Source organism: Phalacrocorax carbo, chromosome Z (assembly GCF_963921805.1).
Source record: "Phalacrocorax carbo chromosome Z, bPhaCar2.1, whole genome shotgun sequence".
Classification (NCBI taxonomy): domain Eukaryota; kingdom Metazoa; phylum Chordata; class Aves; order Suliformes; family Phalacrocoracidae; genus Phalacrocorax; species Phalacrocorax carbo.
The window spans coordinates 30782743-30799538 of NC_087548.1; the positions used below are offsets into that span (position 1 = coordinate 30782743).

At 45.0% G+C, this 16796-nt stretch overlaps 1 protein-coding gene across 4 annotated transcripts in view; it reads left to right on the top strand.

The window, feature by feature from the left end:
* Positions 1 to 16796, top strand: part of KANK1 (KN motif and ankyrin repeat domains 1) — a 132435-nt gene that overhangs the window by 91431 nt on the left and 24208 nt on the right. For all 4 annotated transcript variants that reach the window (XM_064439609.1, XM_064439608.1, XM_064439610.1 and 1 more), the window contains one exon: positions 12973 to 15627. In XM_064439609.1, the coding sequence (XP_064295679.1) occupies positions 12973 to 15627 (2655 nt within the window). The remainder of the gene's footprint in view (positions 1 to 12972; positions 15628 to 16796) is intronic.

Below are 16796 nucleotides of genomic sequence, written 5' to 3' on the forward strand. Positions count from 1 at the left end.
TCTGACATTTTGAACCCAGTTATTGAATACCTCACAGCTACCCTGATAACAAACATTTGACACTGTGACTTAAAACCCATCCTGGAACACCCCTGGCTCAGGAGTCTCTGGGTCACAGGTTTCTGGAAGCTGAGAGGAGAAATGTTGCTGTATGTTGACTTTCTTCTTATGCCTTTCCAGAGGCATCTCCTAGGGAGCAGAAGGTGGGTAGGCCAGACCAGTCTCAGGTCTGACCTAAATAGTTAGGGGGTTTTAAATCATTCTGTGGAAACCAGCCAAATTCTGAAAGGCTGTAAAGAAATAAACCCAAACCCACAGCCATGCCACCCCTCTCTCCCACAACAAATACACAAAAATAAAATTGAGAAGAACCCCATGTCCAACCTTCACCAAAATGCAACAGCTGTGCTTTTGGGGGTAAGAACATAAACCTGACAGTGGTGGGTCAGGCCAAACTTTGTGCTCCCCTGCACTGGATCACTGTAGTCTGCCAAATTATTTAATTCTTTCCAAGCAGAGCCACTCCAGTGCTGAGGAAATGGTCTGTTGGAGGCAAATGTTTTAAAGAGCTGTGTTTCATCTGTTGCCTTTCAGAGATCCATTGTACCCTCTCTGGCTTTTGTTTTCAAAATGGGTGTGAAATAACCTGCTTTTTAGATAAGAATTTAGCAGCTGGATGGCTGCCCATGCACCAAATCTTACATTTGCTCTACTGCAGACCAAGTCAGGTTTTTTGGTCACTGGGGAGCTGAGCTCTGACCTCAGTTTTGTTTCTACTGTAAACAGTAGCTGAACAAGTTTATTTGGCACCATAACGGTCTCAAAGGCCAAGAGAATAAATACACGTGTGCTCTTTGCCTTTAGGTTTTACTGGTGCCAACTCAGACGTGTGCCTCCATATTTGACTTGCTGGACAAGGGATGAAGTGCTGATACACGTTATAGGTTATTGCTTGCACTTGTGGCAGGTCTTTTTCAGCTTGCTGAGCTCACCGAGCTTTGCAGAGAGTCCACTGAAGGTGCGTGACTTGATGCAGGCCTCGTTCAGATGTCAAGTCCTTGAAACCACAGAGTAATGATAAACAGATGGAGCATGTAGAGACAGCTGTTAAAATTTGTTCTTTAAACAGGATATCATGCTGTCTTTTTTTTAGAAGAATTAAATCATGTAATGTTAGAGATTTTTTTTTTCTCTGATCAGAATCCTAACTCTTGAGAAGGACATTTTGGCCATACCTTCTATTCTCATACTTTATCCCAGATGTCACACGGCTTTTGACAGGGGAAAATTAGATGGGTATTTTCATCTTCTCCCCTTTCTGGTGTGAAGAACCTGCTGATGGAGCTAGAGTTGCCCACCAGTAACACCAGTGCTGCTGTGTACTGCTTGTCCTCACCTGGCTGGTCACTTGCTCTGCAGGTCAAAAGATGGGGCTCGAAGGGCAGCAAGCACAAAGCAGTGGTTGGACTGGGTCCAGGCCGTGTTTCAAGGGCTGATTTTTTTACCTTTTGTTGTTGTTGGTTTGCAGGCTTTTTTGTGTGTGTTTCCCTGAACAGAAAATGTGGTCAGGTTTCAGCAGCCCTAGAGTTTTTCTGTCTTCTAGGAGAAACTTCAAAGCATGGTTGGAAGCTGTTCCCAAAGCTTGTTTATGGAGAGCTGCTTTTCTTTATGGATGGTGTGGTTACAGCAGAGACCAAACCAAACCAAGGTCACTTAAAATTCAGTAATTTCATGGTCCATAGATGTAACAAGTTGGCTAGGTCTAGAGATCTTCTTCAGACTCTTTTTGGGAGCTCATGTTTTATAGTGTATGCATCAATGACTTGTAATTCAAGAAAATAAATGTAAAATTACCTAGAGGGCAGGATCTAGTTTATAGTCCAAAAGCTGATGCCTGTAAGTATTAAACATTACTTTGCTCCATATTAAATACCACTGAAGCCACTAGACATATTCAGGAAACACTTTTATTGGAAGTCTGTGCCATTGTAGCTGAAGGCGCTGTGAAGGACTTGGACTTCTCTCCTGTCTTTTCAGCGTAATATTTGACTTCTGATGAAGCACAATTCTTCCAATCTGCAATGATATTGGAAATTACTTCAACAATTCATTCAGCAATTCTTTCATTTTAAGTGTTCTTGGGAATCTGGATGGAAGGCACAGTAAGAAAACTCTTTGCTTTCAGTCCTGTGAAATCTTAGGACCGTTATCCGTGTTAAATTAGACTCTCCTCTGCACAATTACTTCTGGAGTCCCTGTTTGGCTATACCACAGCAACTGTTACTGTAAGCAGAAGTGAAGGGAGCTGAGGCCTTTGAGTCTTTTTCTGATGCTGAGAAGTGATGCTTTTTGCATCTGGAATCCCAGTTCTCTTTACTTAATACCTGGTGTTACGTGGAAACAAGAAAACTGAATATGGAAAAATCAAATATGTTTGTGCATAATCTCAAAAATGCTTGTACTAGCATGAAGGATGCCTCATGTATTTTGTTTGTTTCAGAAAAAAAGGAAAACTTTGTGTCTGTAACTTTATACTAAATGAAGATTTTATTTTTATCCCTCAAATTATAAGTGGCATTTGAGAAGAGTAAACAAAATGAGATTGAATGTAACATGGGCAGAATTGCAGGCAGTGGTGGTTACAACAGAGGTAATTGTTATGCCCAAATTATATCAATGAACCTTTCTGTGTTCTCAGTCCACACGTGGGAGCGAGAAATGAGGTGGGTGGGGGTGAAGGGCTTGGGGAGGAAGGGAGAGTGGGTGGAAGAGAAGTCACCTGAACTTTTAATTCCCTCTTGGAAATTACATCTGTCTTCGTCGGAGAAAAAAAAAAAAATCTTCTTAGTGTGTCATTTGGTACAGTTCCTTTTGTCCTGCTGCCCATTTCATGTATTTTAACCCTTGGGGAGCCAGAGCCATTGTGCAGCATCTGAAATGCTGTGAAGGAAACCACTGGCGCGGCGCTGGGCTGGCTGCCAGGCTGGGACTGTCTCAGGAAATTCCAAATGAGTATAAATAAATGCTCTGTAGCAACCTCTGGGCTCCTTGCCTGGTGATGTGTCAGGAATACGCACTCCCTTTAAGGCAAAGGAAAGTGTGCTTCAGACTTAATTTCCTGAAAAACTAAACGCAGCAACGTCCAAAGGTTTGCTTCTGGGTGGATCGGTGAGTGAGACCCTCAAATGGGGTTGGGGGAGAGGTGAGGTGCGAGCTACTGGTTCTGCTAGCACTGCGGGACAGCAGAGAAAAGGGATTTTGGAAATATTTTTTTTTTTCCTATTTTTTAACAGAGCCCAGTTAGCTGGGTTGTCTCGCAAGTGTCTCGTAAGTGAAGGGAGTTTGCACTTGCGGTTTCACGCACCTCTGGTAGCCTCTTTGTTTTTGTTGTTCCATACAGAGTAGTTTGTTTCCTTCAACAAATGCAGGTTTTCTAGTGTGAGATCAGGGTTGTGAACACTCAAGTGAAGGGAGCGCTGCACTATTTACCATAAGGCATTGTTTCAAAGGCAGAAAGGTAGCTGTTACCCTTAAAGTTGCTAATTCTTAATACTGTTCATAGACTTTCAATTATAAGCCTCTGTTTTTAGCTATTCAGAATGTGCAAAAGAATTACTTCGAATAATAACGTTTTCCATATTTTCTCTGATGATAATTTTTTTAACTTTTTGGAGGAAATCAGTCTGAGCTCTTTTAAGTGCAGAGAAAAAGCTTTCATTGTTTTTGGAAAATGCAAATTGCTTATGCCTTTGAAGTTTGGAAGGTAACACACGTCTTATCTCACACAAGGATTCAGTACTAGATTAATAAAAAAAGGGGTAGGAGGGTACAATTCCTCATATTTGAAATCTCGTACTGATTTTGCTGCATAAACCATGTACCTTATGGAGGTAAGCATGTGACAAAATAATGTCCTTCCGGGACTCATAAATACAAATATTTGTAGAAACGTTCTTGCAGAAGACAATTCTTTCATTTTTTCCACCCTGTGCACAGCTATAAGGCCAAACTGAAACTGTAAATCAGTTTTAATATTCCATGGCAGGTTTATATCCCAGGAGCCCGGGTTCTTTCCTGATGGTTACTCCTGTTACAATAGCCCTATGTATCTGTTCTCTGCTTCTCACCTCTTGAAAGATTTAAAGGCGCAGAAGGGTAATGACATTATAAATCTAAATATTTTGATTTTGTGATTCAGTTGTTCTTGGCTAGAAAGCAAACACAGCCGCCTTTGCTTGGGCTTCAGCAGCTAACAGAGATGCACAGCTGTGTTAAGACATTTTCAGGCAAACACCTGGCTTACATCCATGACTACTTTTGGCCCCCATGGGGAGTGAGGAGATGATTTGGATGAGTATGGAAGAAAATAAATATTTGGGGGTTTGCGCCTCTTCTGCTTTGCTGGCCCTCTATCTGGGTTTTGTGAAGCCCATCCTAGTATGTGGATGCAAGCCTTGGTCTTTGTAACTATTTTTTCCTTTGTCATTTTTCTTGTGACAGTGAAGCTGTGTAAAGTTACAGGGGATGATGTGCTGTTGGATGAGCAGGGCAGATATGCCACACTTTCAAGGGTTGGCAAAGGAGGTAGGGAAGCTTCGGCGTTTCTCCTGTGCGGAGAGGACAGCAAGCTGCTTTACCAACACTGGGACTCAACCTTGCTTTCATCAGCATCGCTGGCTGAACCAGTTGGCCCAGATCTATTGGGATGTATATTAAAATATATGTATATGTATATTTCCAATATGCATATTGGAAAGGAGGGCTATGCTGGTCTGAAACTGAGCTGCTTTCCTGCTGTGATTGGTAGAGCATATTGTATTTGTCCCTCCCAGGCTGTGAGGAGCTTGTGATTGCTATCTACTGTTTGCCATAACTTACATTATTTTGTGAGGCCTGAGCTAGTCTCATTTGGAAAGGATCTATAAACTGAATGCTTTTCATTTTTCACAAATGTGCCTGGAGCCAATAGGTGTACACACAGTAGAAAGTGAATGAAATAAATGCTTCAGGGAATGAAGGGTAGTTCTCAAGCAGACAAATACTGCAAGATGAAAAAAATGCACAACGAATCAGGTGCTTGGAACAGAATGAATTCATACTGGTTTGGATTTGCCTAGTTGGCATCTGGTTTTCAAATGTAAGTAAATAGGACTGTGATGCCCCCCATTTCAAGTCCAAAAGTAAAGGACGACTGTTGACACCTCATCACTCTTCCTAGTGACACCTGAAGGAGCAAGAGGCAAACTTGACTATGAGGAAATGAGCATCGCTGAGGTGAGAGCATTTTCTGTGGCCGACCCAACTAAGCCCCCGTCACTGGCTCAGTGGTTTGCTTTCAATGTAAGGCAAATACTTTCTTCCTCAGTTACGTCTCTTGACATGGCACATTGGTTACAGTGGCGTTTGTGGAGGATGTTTTGGGAAATGCATCAGTGTAATGCAACTAAGGCTGCCACCTGCATCTGACTTGCTTGGTGGTGGGCCTGCTGGTCATGCTCAGAGCCACAGTGCACCCAGTGGGCTGACTTGTGACAGCAATTTTCCCTTGTGGCCACTGTTTTTAGAGTAGTTTCTACCCAGAGATGGCAGTGCTGTTGACAACAGAAGCAGCCCCCACTGTGGTTTCTGTTCTGCTCTTCCTTGCTGCTGGTGGGGCAGTTAGCAGAGCAAGCTAATAATGACTGTATCCCTTCCCACCCATGCCCTGCTTCCTGCCAGCCATCATTTGATTTCCCTTGGGACCTGTGAGTCAGAAACTGGGATGGAGGCAAAACAGACTAGTCTCTTAGTTTTGAGTTTCTGTGGTGAGCAGCCTTGAGGTGGTGTACATACAGAGGCGTCCCACCACAGAACTGCCAGACCTAGACCTATTCCCAAAAAGTGAGAGCAGTTGAGAAAGAGACTTATTATCAGCATCACATAAAAGAGTTGTCAAGAATATAAAGCAGATTTTGTGAATTTTGATAAGGGGGCATATTGCGATCACTCTTAGTACAGTTGGTTGTGCCTTCCCTTCGGAACCGAGTTCTCATAAACAAGATTAGTCCTTTATTCAAGGTTAATTGATTTGCACAACTTTCTTAACAGCCTGTATTTTATATATTAAACGAAGTTCTGTTTGAGCTGCAAGTTTTCAGTTCAGAGATTCTAGAAGTAAAAGTTTCAGACATTAAAAAGACTAGAGAGGGCTAGAAGGTGTGTTTTTTGAAAGACGGTTTTTACTTTCGGCTCACAGAAGTAATTTTTAGTTGTGGTTATATGATGTTGATATAAACTCTGTAGGTACTCTTTCTTATAATGTGAAAGAAAACCTCTAATTGTGTGTAAAAAAAAAAAAAAAAAAAAGTTAATGTGACCTTGAGAGACCCCCTCCTAACACCAGAAAGGCTATTCACTGTATATATGGTGAGCCTTCTAAGCATTTTCTATGTGATACCAAAATACACTGGTTTTCATAGATATGAACAGTCGTTAGCATGTAGTTAGAAAACATGCAGCAAATGGAGAAAAATAAGAAAAGCCGGAGTCTATTCTACAAGGTAAAGAAACAGTTCTGTGGTTTAAGAATTTACCCTTGAGGAGGAGGTGACAGTGGGACATCCAGACTAGTGCATCCATCTGATCACTGGTACCAAGATGAGAGCTGGCTCATTGCTTTTGCCATAATGCTAAACAAAAATTTTAGTATGTTTTTATTATAATTATAAACCTAGTATAATGCTAAGCCCCAAGATTTTTCAGGTTCAGAGGAACATAACTGCTTGAGAGACTGTTTTCACTGATAATTCATTGGCTTCATTGACTGATCAAGTCAATGGAAGAGCCCAGTTAAGTCAATGGAAAGACTTTTGATGCTTTTAATGGCCTTTGTATTATGGCTGTGACTGTTTGACTGTTTTGATTTTTTTCTTCTATTGCCTTAAGGGTCCTACTTCTTCTAGAAAGAACATGGTATTAAGACAGCAAATCCATTCTTAAAATACCTTCTTTTACCAATGTTGTGTGGAAAATGTGGCATCATCGCAGCCCCAGTGCCCTACTGTTTGCATTCACTGTGCAACCAAAACACAGCAGCTCTCTGAACCATCTTTCTTCAACATTACTGCCACTTATTTCATTGACTTAAGGTGGTGTCCTTAATTCACTTCTGTGAGGCTTGCCACTACAAATATCTGAGCTGGAGCTTCTACATCTTGAAATAAGAGTGTTGTAGATTCAGCCTTCCTCTATAATTATTATCAGCGAAGTTGCTATCCCCCATTTTTTTATTACCACCCCAACCCAAAATACTGAGTATTTAGGTGTCAGATTTAAAAGCCAGCTCCCCAGTTGGGATATTGACACATAAATTTTAAAAAGTAATCTAAAAACCTTATAAAAATATTTTACCATTTTTCTGCGTCTCCTTTTTCTTTGAGATTAAACTTGCAGCAAACATTTTACACCAGAGATTTATTTCTTCAGTAAAATGTGCAGTAAATGGAATTCCTCTGTAATAGGAGAATCCACCATATCTGCAAGTGCAGATTCGGTAGCAGGGTTGGTCATTCCTCCCTGACCGGGGCATTTTGGTTTGGACTGTAGTACCCCATACCCCACAGCCTCAGGTGCATCGAGAGTTAAATCCCGTTTGCTCCAGGCACAGCCATAGCTGAGTAATAGCAAAACAGATTACCTTTCTTACAAGGCAGTATTTATTGGTTGTTTTTCCGTAGCAGAAAAAGAGGGGAAGGTGTTATCAGCCACATCTACACTGTAGTGTGGTGTGCAGGGCAGTTGTGCTATAGCTTGTACAAGCTGAGCTGGTCATCCAGGCACTCCAGCCTGGCACTGCAGGAAGGGTGGCTGAGGCCAGCACCGGGGGGTCATCACGGGCAGCTCAGTGGCTTGACCCTGCGGTGCTCCAGTGGCCCCTCTCCTTGTGGGAGAGGAACTGCCAACTGAGGCAGTCTGCGCCCCGCACCGGGGCTTCACGCTACCGCTGTGTGGTTTAACTCCAAAGGGGAAAATAAAACACTTGGTGCTCCTGCTGTGTCTGGCAGAGTACAGAAACAACATTCGGTTTATGTAAGTTTTTCTCTGTCACTTCTTGGAATAGAATAAAATAAAAATCTGATTGATTGTTTGGGTTTGGGGCTTTTTTCTCCCCACCTTTGAAAACACTGAAGAGCTAGGCTGACCTGTTGGAGAGCTAGTAATCTCAAGGCATCTTCTCTATGTTGCTAGCCAAAAAACAGCTGATCAAGTGAATGTGCTGCAAGGCTAAGGTACATTTTCCAAGTGGTTTTGTTGGTTTGTTGTTGGTGGTTTTGTGGGAGTTTTTTGGTTGTGGTTTTTTTTTTTTTTAAACTTATATTACTTATATTCAAATCCCAACACCTGAAAACGAGAGTGAAATAAAATTAATGAAAGAATAATTGCTATTTATTCCAGTCTGCTTTTTGTTTTTGAACAAGTGCTCAGCCTTGTGTGTTTTTGTTCTTTTCAGAAGGTAAGGCTGATACTTATTTATATATGCTGAAGAACAGAAAGAGAATACAAGAAAATTAGTATTGGGGTTGGGAGGAGAAGGAGAAAAGCATCGATTTCCTCTCTGTTGCAGTAAAGAATCAAAAAGTCAGAACTCTTTTTTTTAAATCTCCTCTTTTCCTGCCTCAGATAACCTTTCAAACTGAAGTTGAGCATATAAAATACTGATTCAACTCCATTTATGCCAGCTATCGCCTCTGTATTTTCCCTCTGCAGCATTCTTTATGAATTGTCTTATGCCATAACTCTGGAAGGAGACTGTTATTCATAACATTATTTCAATGGAAAATACTTTTTAAATAGCAGTCAGATCCAAGATAAAAATGCCTTAGAGCAGATATCATAACCAGATGGAGAGAGAAGGCTTTAGATGCGATGTCTGCATTTTCCAAGGCACCTTAGAGTTTTATCTTCAGAAATGCATCTTCAGTTGATTCTCTTTGCTCTTCCTGGACCCTCCAAGGCAGCTCTAGAGTGAAGTTTTCCTAGCTTGCAGAACCAAAACTCTGTGCCTGCCCACATTTTCACTGCTTTTCTCTCGTTCAGAAGTATTGAAACACATCAACTAAATGTCCTATTTTTTTCCAGTTCTCCTGGTCTGGGATCAGACATGATTAGTGTGGACTTGGGTAGGGCTGACTTAATATTTTAATATACTGATGTTCTTGTGTAGTGCATTGGGTAGGATATAATTTAATAGAAGTTGGCAAGACTGGAATGTTTGGACAGAGCCGGTCCCAGCAGTGCAGGAGGTGAGAACTGAAGAGTGCATTTTTAAAACGATGCTTGTGTCCTGCCCGTGGTTATCCTGCAGCAGGGTGAGGGAAATGAAGTCTTCTCATACTTCTGGAGAAATGCATTAATAACGACAGCAGCACAATGAGGCCTCTGTGCTTCTCAGAGTGTTTTACTTAACAGGTACTGGCCTAAAAGCATGATGTGTTTGGGTGTCCTTCCATTTAAAGACATTTCAGAAGAAAACTGGAGCGTCTGCAGCATTTTCACAGGAAAAAGTGTATGCGTTTGTGCATTTGCCCATCCGTTTTAGTAGGACAATGACATGATTAATATTTGTATGAGGTACTAGAGAGACTGGGGAATAGTTGTAATTCTAGCAGTGCCCATGGTCAGCTGGGCAAGGATGAGACAAGACACCTAACAAGTGTTTGTACTGCCCGGTATTTGCTGCAATACTTCTGTGTGTATTGGGGTGAATGGGGTAGGCATCTTTTGCTCACTTGAGGTCTCTGGGCATGAAGGCTTGCCATTCTGGCCGGAGGGCAAATAGATACTGCTTCTTCTAAGGTACCTACTTGTGTAGCACTTGGTACTCACTCACCAAAGTTAGAGAGTAGGGGCATCCGTGGTTCGTCCAGGACCTAAGGGCTGAAAGGAAGAAGGGCTCCACTTGTATCAGGAGTTTATTTATTTTCCTCTTTATTAGATTTTTTTTCTTTTGGAACCAACAAAACCATTTTTATTGCTTGAAAACAGCCATCCATTTTGCTCTGTTCCATGCATAACAGGCACACCTGTTTTGGCCCTTTCTCTGAGACAGCAAAATGTACAAGGCTTAGCGCGGCTCCTGCATGCAGCATCACAGTGTTGTGTTGCTGTTGCTAGATTGCATGCCTGATCCTCATTTGTCTTAATGTATCAAGAAATGTCTCCAGAGATCAATTCATAATACTGGAATTGTGTTGGAGTGCTCACAGTGTTGTTTTAAGAAGCAATAGGCAGTCAGCGTTGCACACAGTCTCGTGCTTATGGAGCGGCAGATATGAACTGTCTCCTGGTAGCGCTGCCAGCTTAAGCTGTGGACCAAAGGGACGTCATTGTAAAGACACTGAGCTGCCTGCAGGTGTTGTGGAGAGGTTTAGTGAGGGGTTCACTGTCAGGGTGATTTTTTTAAAATTGTAATTCATTTTTGATGAGTTTCTGTTGAGCAATCTTAATACCATTCCATGAAGGAGGAAGAAAATATATCTGAGATTCCAGTTTGGCTTTCATGGCTTAACATGAGATTTGCGTGTCTTTTTAGAGGTTTTAATGAATATTTTTCCAAAGATGCATGAATTCTTAAGTCCTGGGACTTCCGAAGAATCTGCTCCTCCCTCCCCCATCCAACAATTACACGTTGTGCCTAGGACAGCTTAGAGGAGCTGCCTGACTTCACTGGTGTAGTGATGGAAGAATCAGAGATGTTGCTGGTAGGAAGAGGAGGACTGAGACAAGCAGGGGAAAGGAACTGGGAAAAATGGGAAAACAGGTAAAATTGAGGGATGATGAATTTACATGGGCGGGTGGAATGACTAGAACCAAGCCTGGGATGAGGGGCGATGCGTTTAACCAGATTTGGGGTTAGAATTAGTGGAGCAAACAAATGAATGCAAGTAGAGAAAATGGGTGAGAAATCCAAAGCATGGGAAGAAGGCAGAAACAGATTAGGAGACTACATGAGATGGGGGGCCAGTGTGAGAGTGGGGACAAACCTGGGGTGCAGGCGGGAAGGAGGGGTGACCAACCTAGGGCAAGGAGCTGTGGGATGTGAAAAGGAGAGCTGTCTCTGGGGAACGGCACCAGGATGAGAATCTGGGAAATAAGCACTGAATTTGGGAAGGAAGAGGAGTAATTTGGAGAGTATGCTGTCTCAATCTCTCCTGTCAGTGGGAGTCCTGGAGACTTTTTCCCTGCCTGACATTGAGGCAGTCCTGTTGGAAGAGGCTGTGTGTGCTTTTGTGCTTGAAGTGTGTGTGTATGCATGTATTTTTGCTTCCACTCTGGTATTTAGATGGTTATTTTGGGTGCGTCTATAAGTAAATACACAACATACTGAGACTCTCTGGTCTTTCAGCAGAAACATGTGGTCTTGGGGGGGGGGGGGTTGTTTGTGTCTGCCAAACAGCCTGTCCACACTGCAGGGCCAAGAAACCAATGTGAAACCAATGCAAGCAGGTCAGCCCTACTTCTGTTGCTCTTATATGTGCCTGCCTGTGTCTGCGTCTCCATCCTATTCTTTTCCCGTGCTGGGGAAGCTAGATTCTCCCTGAGCAGCATCCTCCTTCTGTCTGCTGCTCGGGGTGTCCTGTGGTAGCCAACAGCGTAAAGGATCACCATGAAAGCAGTTACAATGTCTGTAGACAAAGGTTTTCTTAAGCATGCCAAGGAAACTGGAAAAACAGGAGCTTTTTTTTTTTTTTCCCCTCCCCTAAACCTTTTCAGTGCAACATTAAGTCACTTCCTGTAGTTGCAGTAAGTCGAGAATTTCTCTCCCCAGCCGCCCCCCCCCCCCCCCCCCCGGCTTATATTCCTTTAAGAGGACGCGGCTTCCAAACCTCGCCTTTTAAAAACGAAACGGAGAGCTAAATTCGCTTTCGGGCACGGTAGCGGCGCGCCGCGGCCGGCGGGGGGTGGTGGGGGGTGCGGGGGGGGAGCGCGCACCTCGCGGGGGGGGCGGCGTGCGCGGGCGGCCGCGGGTGCGGGCGGCGGCTCTTCCTTATGGGGTGAAAAAGGAGAAAACCGGGAGAGAGGCAGGGCTTGGGCGGGTGACACACGAAGCTGGGACAGCCATAGGAGGCGGGAGGAGCAGGTTGTATAGCAGCGCTGCGTATAAATACTCAGCCCGCGGAAGCTCCGCAGATTTGGTGAAGTTTTATTTAGCTTGCTTTGGGGACAGGCGAGTCCTGTGTCTGGAGGGCAGGCGGGTTTTCTTCACCTGAGAGCCGACAGTTGCCTTCAGCAGTGGGATTCGGGACCCTGCTGGAAGGGGGTCCCGCTGCCTGTCTTGGGGCTGGGGGCTTCGTGCAGATCGAAATGAAAGAGCAGAGGCGCTGGTGGAAGTAACGTGAGCCGGGGTGAGAGTGAACTTGGTATTGCTGCTCTTGCGGCAGCAGTTCCCAAAGCCATAAAACAGCTGCAGATCTGTGTAAAGCCTAATGACATCGGTTGCGTAAGGAGCGGGGTCGGAGTTCCGGTTGCCATCTCGAATACACCCTCTAGAGAAGCTGGTCTCCAGAAGATTTGTGGGGTACGTTGTAATCCAGTGGTCTTTTCGTGACAGTGTAGTGTGTGTGAGAGCTTGGTGTGACACGGGAAGACTGGAGAGATTTGGGGAAGGACAGCTTTGAGCTACTAGCTTTACCACTTCTGATCCCTTCTGTTAACAGACATTATCTCTGTGTGTGAATGTGCACACGTTTATGTGGGTATGTACTTCTCAGCATTTGAAAACTACTGATTAACTTTTAAAAAGTTAATTGGGATTTAGTGTTGAGGATCAGTCAGCAGAAAGCTGGTCTGCTTGCTGAGCTGCAGCAGCAGTTTCTGCCGCTGGCGTGCTGTGAGCACCCATCTTTCTGCACGTGTGTTTCAGCGTGTAGGTTACTGAGGCATAGTTTCTTTCCAGTGCTGATTTTGTTTCTTTTTTTTTTTTTTTTTTTACAGAAAAAGAGGAAGTTATTCTAAACGGAGAAGATGAAAAAGAACGGAAAGACCTCTATTTTGTGGAAACACCTTATGGCTACCAGCTAGACTTGGATTTTCTGAAGTATGTGGATGATATACAAAAGGGGAATACCATTAAGAAATTAAACATCCGAAAGAAGAGGAAAGCTGTACCAGCCTCAGTGGGTACCAAGAACTCTGGTGGCCAGTGCAGTGGCTGGACCTCCACAGAGTCTCTCTCTTCGTCGAACAGTGATGAGAACAAGCAGTTTGGTCTGGCGGTGAGGAGTCAAGTAACCTCATCTGTTGCTGCAAGACCCTCAGTTTCCTTTGAAGCATCTCCTTCCTACTTAACCGTCCCTGAGAGTAAACAGCCTCTCCCTCCCTCCCCCCAACCTCCTCGGCACAACCTCCATGTAACAAAAACCCTCATGGAAACACGGAGGCGACTCGAGCAGGAGAGGATGATGCAGGTCACGCCTGGAGATGTCCGCAGGCCCCGGCTTTCCAGCTTTGGAGGCATGGGCTCCACGAGCTCCCTCCCCTCTTTTGTGGGATCCAGCGGGTACAGTCACATGTCTCACCAGCTGCAGAATGGGTATCAGGGGAACAGCGACTATGGTGCCTGCTTCAGCCCCTCCTTGGGCAGTTCCATTCGTCACAGTCCCATGAGCTCGGGAATATCCACGCCGGTCACCAACGTGAGCCCAGTGCATCTGCAGCACATCAGGGAGCAAATGGCTGTTGCCCTCAAGCGCCTCAAGGAGCTTGAGGAGCAAGTCAAGACCATTCCTGTGCTGCAGGTCAAAATTTCCGTGTTACAGGAAGAGAAGAGGCACATGATGGCTGAGCTCAAAAATCAGGGGAAAGCCACTCAGAATGACGTGTGTGGTTTCAGAAAGCGATCCTACAGTGCAGGAAATGCAGAGCAGTGGGAACACATGTCTCAGGTGAGAAGAGGTGGAGAACTGTATATAGATTGTGAGGAAGAGCTGGAGAGTGTGGAGCAGAGCTCTCAGAGGATAGAGGAGTTCAGGCAGCTGACAGCTGAGATGCAAGCCCTGGAGAAAAAAATCCAGGATAGCAACTATGAAAGTCCAGCAAACCTTCGGGTGAACAGAGAAAGCCTGACAAAGGAAACTCGATCTGTTGCTGTAGGTGCTGAAGAGAACATGAATGATGTGGTTATGTACAACAGATCTGCGAGGCAACACAGAGAAGTAGCTGTGGGGACAGAGAAAGAAATGAGAGAGTCTGGGGTTGGGGTGACGGAGGCCATGCTTGGCTTGTCTACGGAGGTTGAGAAAGAGATAGAGCTTCAGCAGCAGACCATCGAAGCCCTTAAGGAGAAGATTTACAGACTAGAGGTTCAGTTAAAGGAAACAACCCATGACAGGGAAATGACCAAATTAAAACAGGAGCTGCAGGCGGCTGGGTCTAGGAAAAAAGTGGATAAAGCTGTGATGGCTCGGCCCCATGTGGTCAGCAGGATGGTGGAGGCTGTCATACAAACGAGAGACCAAATGGTGGGAAACCACGTGGTTGTTGCCGATTCGTCGGTGGGAAACCACCTGCAGACGAGCAGTGTCGGCACCTCCTGCAGACCTGCCATGCAGAGCGCAGCTGCAGGCCCCGAGCTGCTGATGAGCCGGTGGCTGGTGAGGGAGAGGGCAGAGGTGCGAGACCAGGGCACAGGGAGGTCCGTTGAGCTGCACGATAAGGCAGTGGGCACAGAGACGAGCATCTGTGAGACAGGTGTCAACACGGAGGAGCAGGCAGGTGTTCCGAGCCCCAGCTGGGAGGCACAGTCGCTCGGAGCGGTGAGGTCTGTGGGTTGTGGGGATTGCTCGGTGGACGTGGTGATTTGCACCCCTAAGGAGCGTGTGTCCCGCGAAACGGCCACAGAGGCTGTGCACAGGGCAGAGGCGACGGTGATGGCCGTGCCTTCTACGGCTAGCCGGCAAACTAGCACCACTTTGGAGATGGTGAGCCAGTGCACCGGCACGGAGGCGGTCTCCCTATCAGACTGTGGGACGAACACCTCTCTGAGCAGCTGTGATAAACAGACAAACACTGAGAGCGTGGAGACGCGGAGCGTGGCAGTAGGAGATGGCAGGGTGAAGGACATCCACGTGTCTGCTAAAACACGTTCGGTTGGAGTGGGCACCTTGTTGTCTAGCCACCCTGGCTTTGAAAAGCCCTCTGCAATAAAAACCAAAGACTTTGGCGTTGGGCAGATAAACATTAATGAGAACTACCTGGTTGGTCTTAAAATGAGGAGCATTGCCTGTGGACCACCTCCGTTGCCAGTTATGCCAGCTGGCACCAGGAGCATCGGTGTTGGTGGAGAGTCTGTGTGTGAACCAGTGAGTGGTCTGTTGGAAAGCCCTCTGCCTCCACCTGAGCTGAGGACGGGCTTGGATCACTACATCGAGCGTGTGCAGAAGCTGCTGCAGGAACAGCAGATGCTGCTCGCTGAAAATTACAGTGAATTGGCAGAAGCTTTTGGGGAGCCGCACTCCCAGATTGGATCTCTCAATTCGCAGCTCATCAGCACCCTCACCTCCATCAACTCCGTCATGAAGTACGCCAGCACGGAGGAGCTGCAGAGCCTGGACCTTCAGAAGCAGTGCACGGAGAGAAGCGCCGCGTCAGGTAAGCCCGGCGTCCGGGCACAAGTTTGGCCTGCTCCTTGCCAGCGCCACAGGTCAGTCACCTGCAAGGTGCTTGGTTAGTCTGGAGCAGGTGTGTCATCATCCCTGATGAAATGCAGAACATTGCGTTGTTGCTGGGCGTGCCCGTTGGGTATTCTCTCCAATCCACCACCGGTAACTGGAAAACCAGAGGTGGTTTCTCCCAGTCCAACAGTCTCTGAAGGGCTGCTGCTGCTGCTGCTGCCTCTGACCATGCAAAAGAGGTATCTAAAAGTATGCAGCGTTTGACCGTCTTGCAAGGTGTTGACTCAGTTTTATAACTCGGTTATAAAGAGTATTTGAAGCTAATGCCAGTGGTTTGGAATTTTGTCCTTACTTTAAACTTGGCATGCAGTTTTTAAAAACTACAGTGTTAGATTCAACAGAGTTGAAAGTCACATTCAACGTCTGTATCAAACTGACTCGTACGCACAGATGTTTCCCTGGGTTTTGTAGTTTCTTCCATTGCCTTCATTCCTTATGCGTCTCTGCTGGAGAGCTGTGGGGTGCTTTCCCCATGCAAGTAGGGCTGATTGCTTTATAACAGGGAACTCCAGAGCGCTTCACAGAAACCACATCTTGCATCTTCTCTGTTCCAATAACTGTTTGTCCTAATCCCTAATTACAGCCTCATGTTTGAAAGACACAAGCTGTAATTACTGCTGGAGGTTTTGGTGACACTCAGGAAAGGCAAGAATTGAGATTTAAATACTCCTGGCATTTCATTTATTAACTTCAAAATCTATACAATTAATCTAAGGGATTTCTTTATTCCCTGGGGTGAAGTTGCTTACTTTTTAGTTATTATTATTTTTGGGTGGCTGATAGTATAGTTTAAAACTATATATTTTCTAATATCTTTTTGGTGAATCCAGCCACAATACTAGTAAATTTATAACGGTTGGCTTACTGGAAACCAATATGTAATGCCTAGCAGTGACTGTTAAAATACCGTCTTCTTGGTCCTGTTGTACAGTGACTGAAAAAAAGAGGTTAAGGAAACAGTAAAAAGTAGTGGAAATCCATCTGTATTTTGTGGGTGCTGAATTGGAAAAAAAAATCCTGAGTAAATACCATTTAATGTCAGCAAAATATTACTGGCTAATGCACTGCTCTATAGAGCTCTTGCAG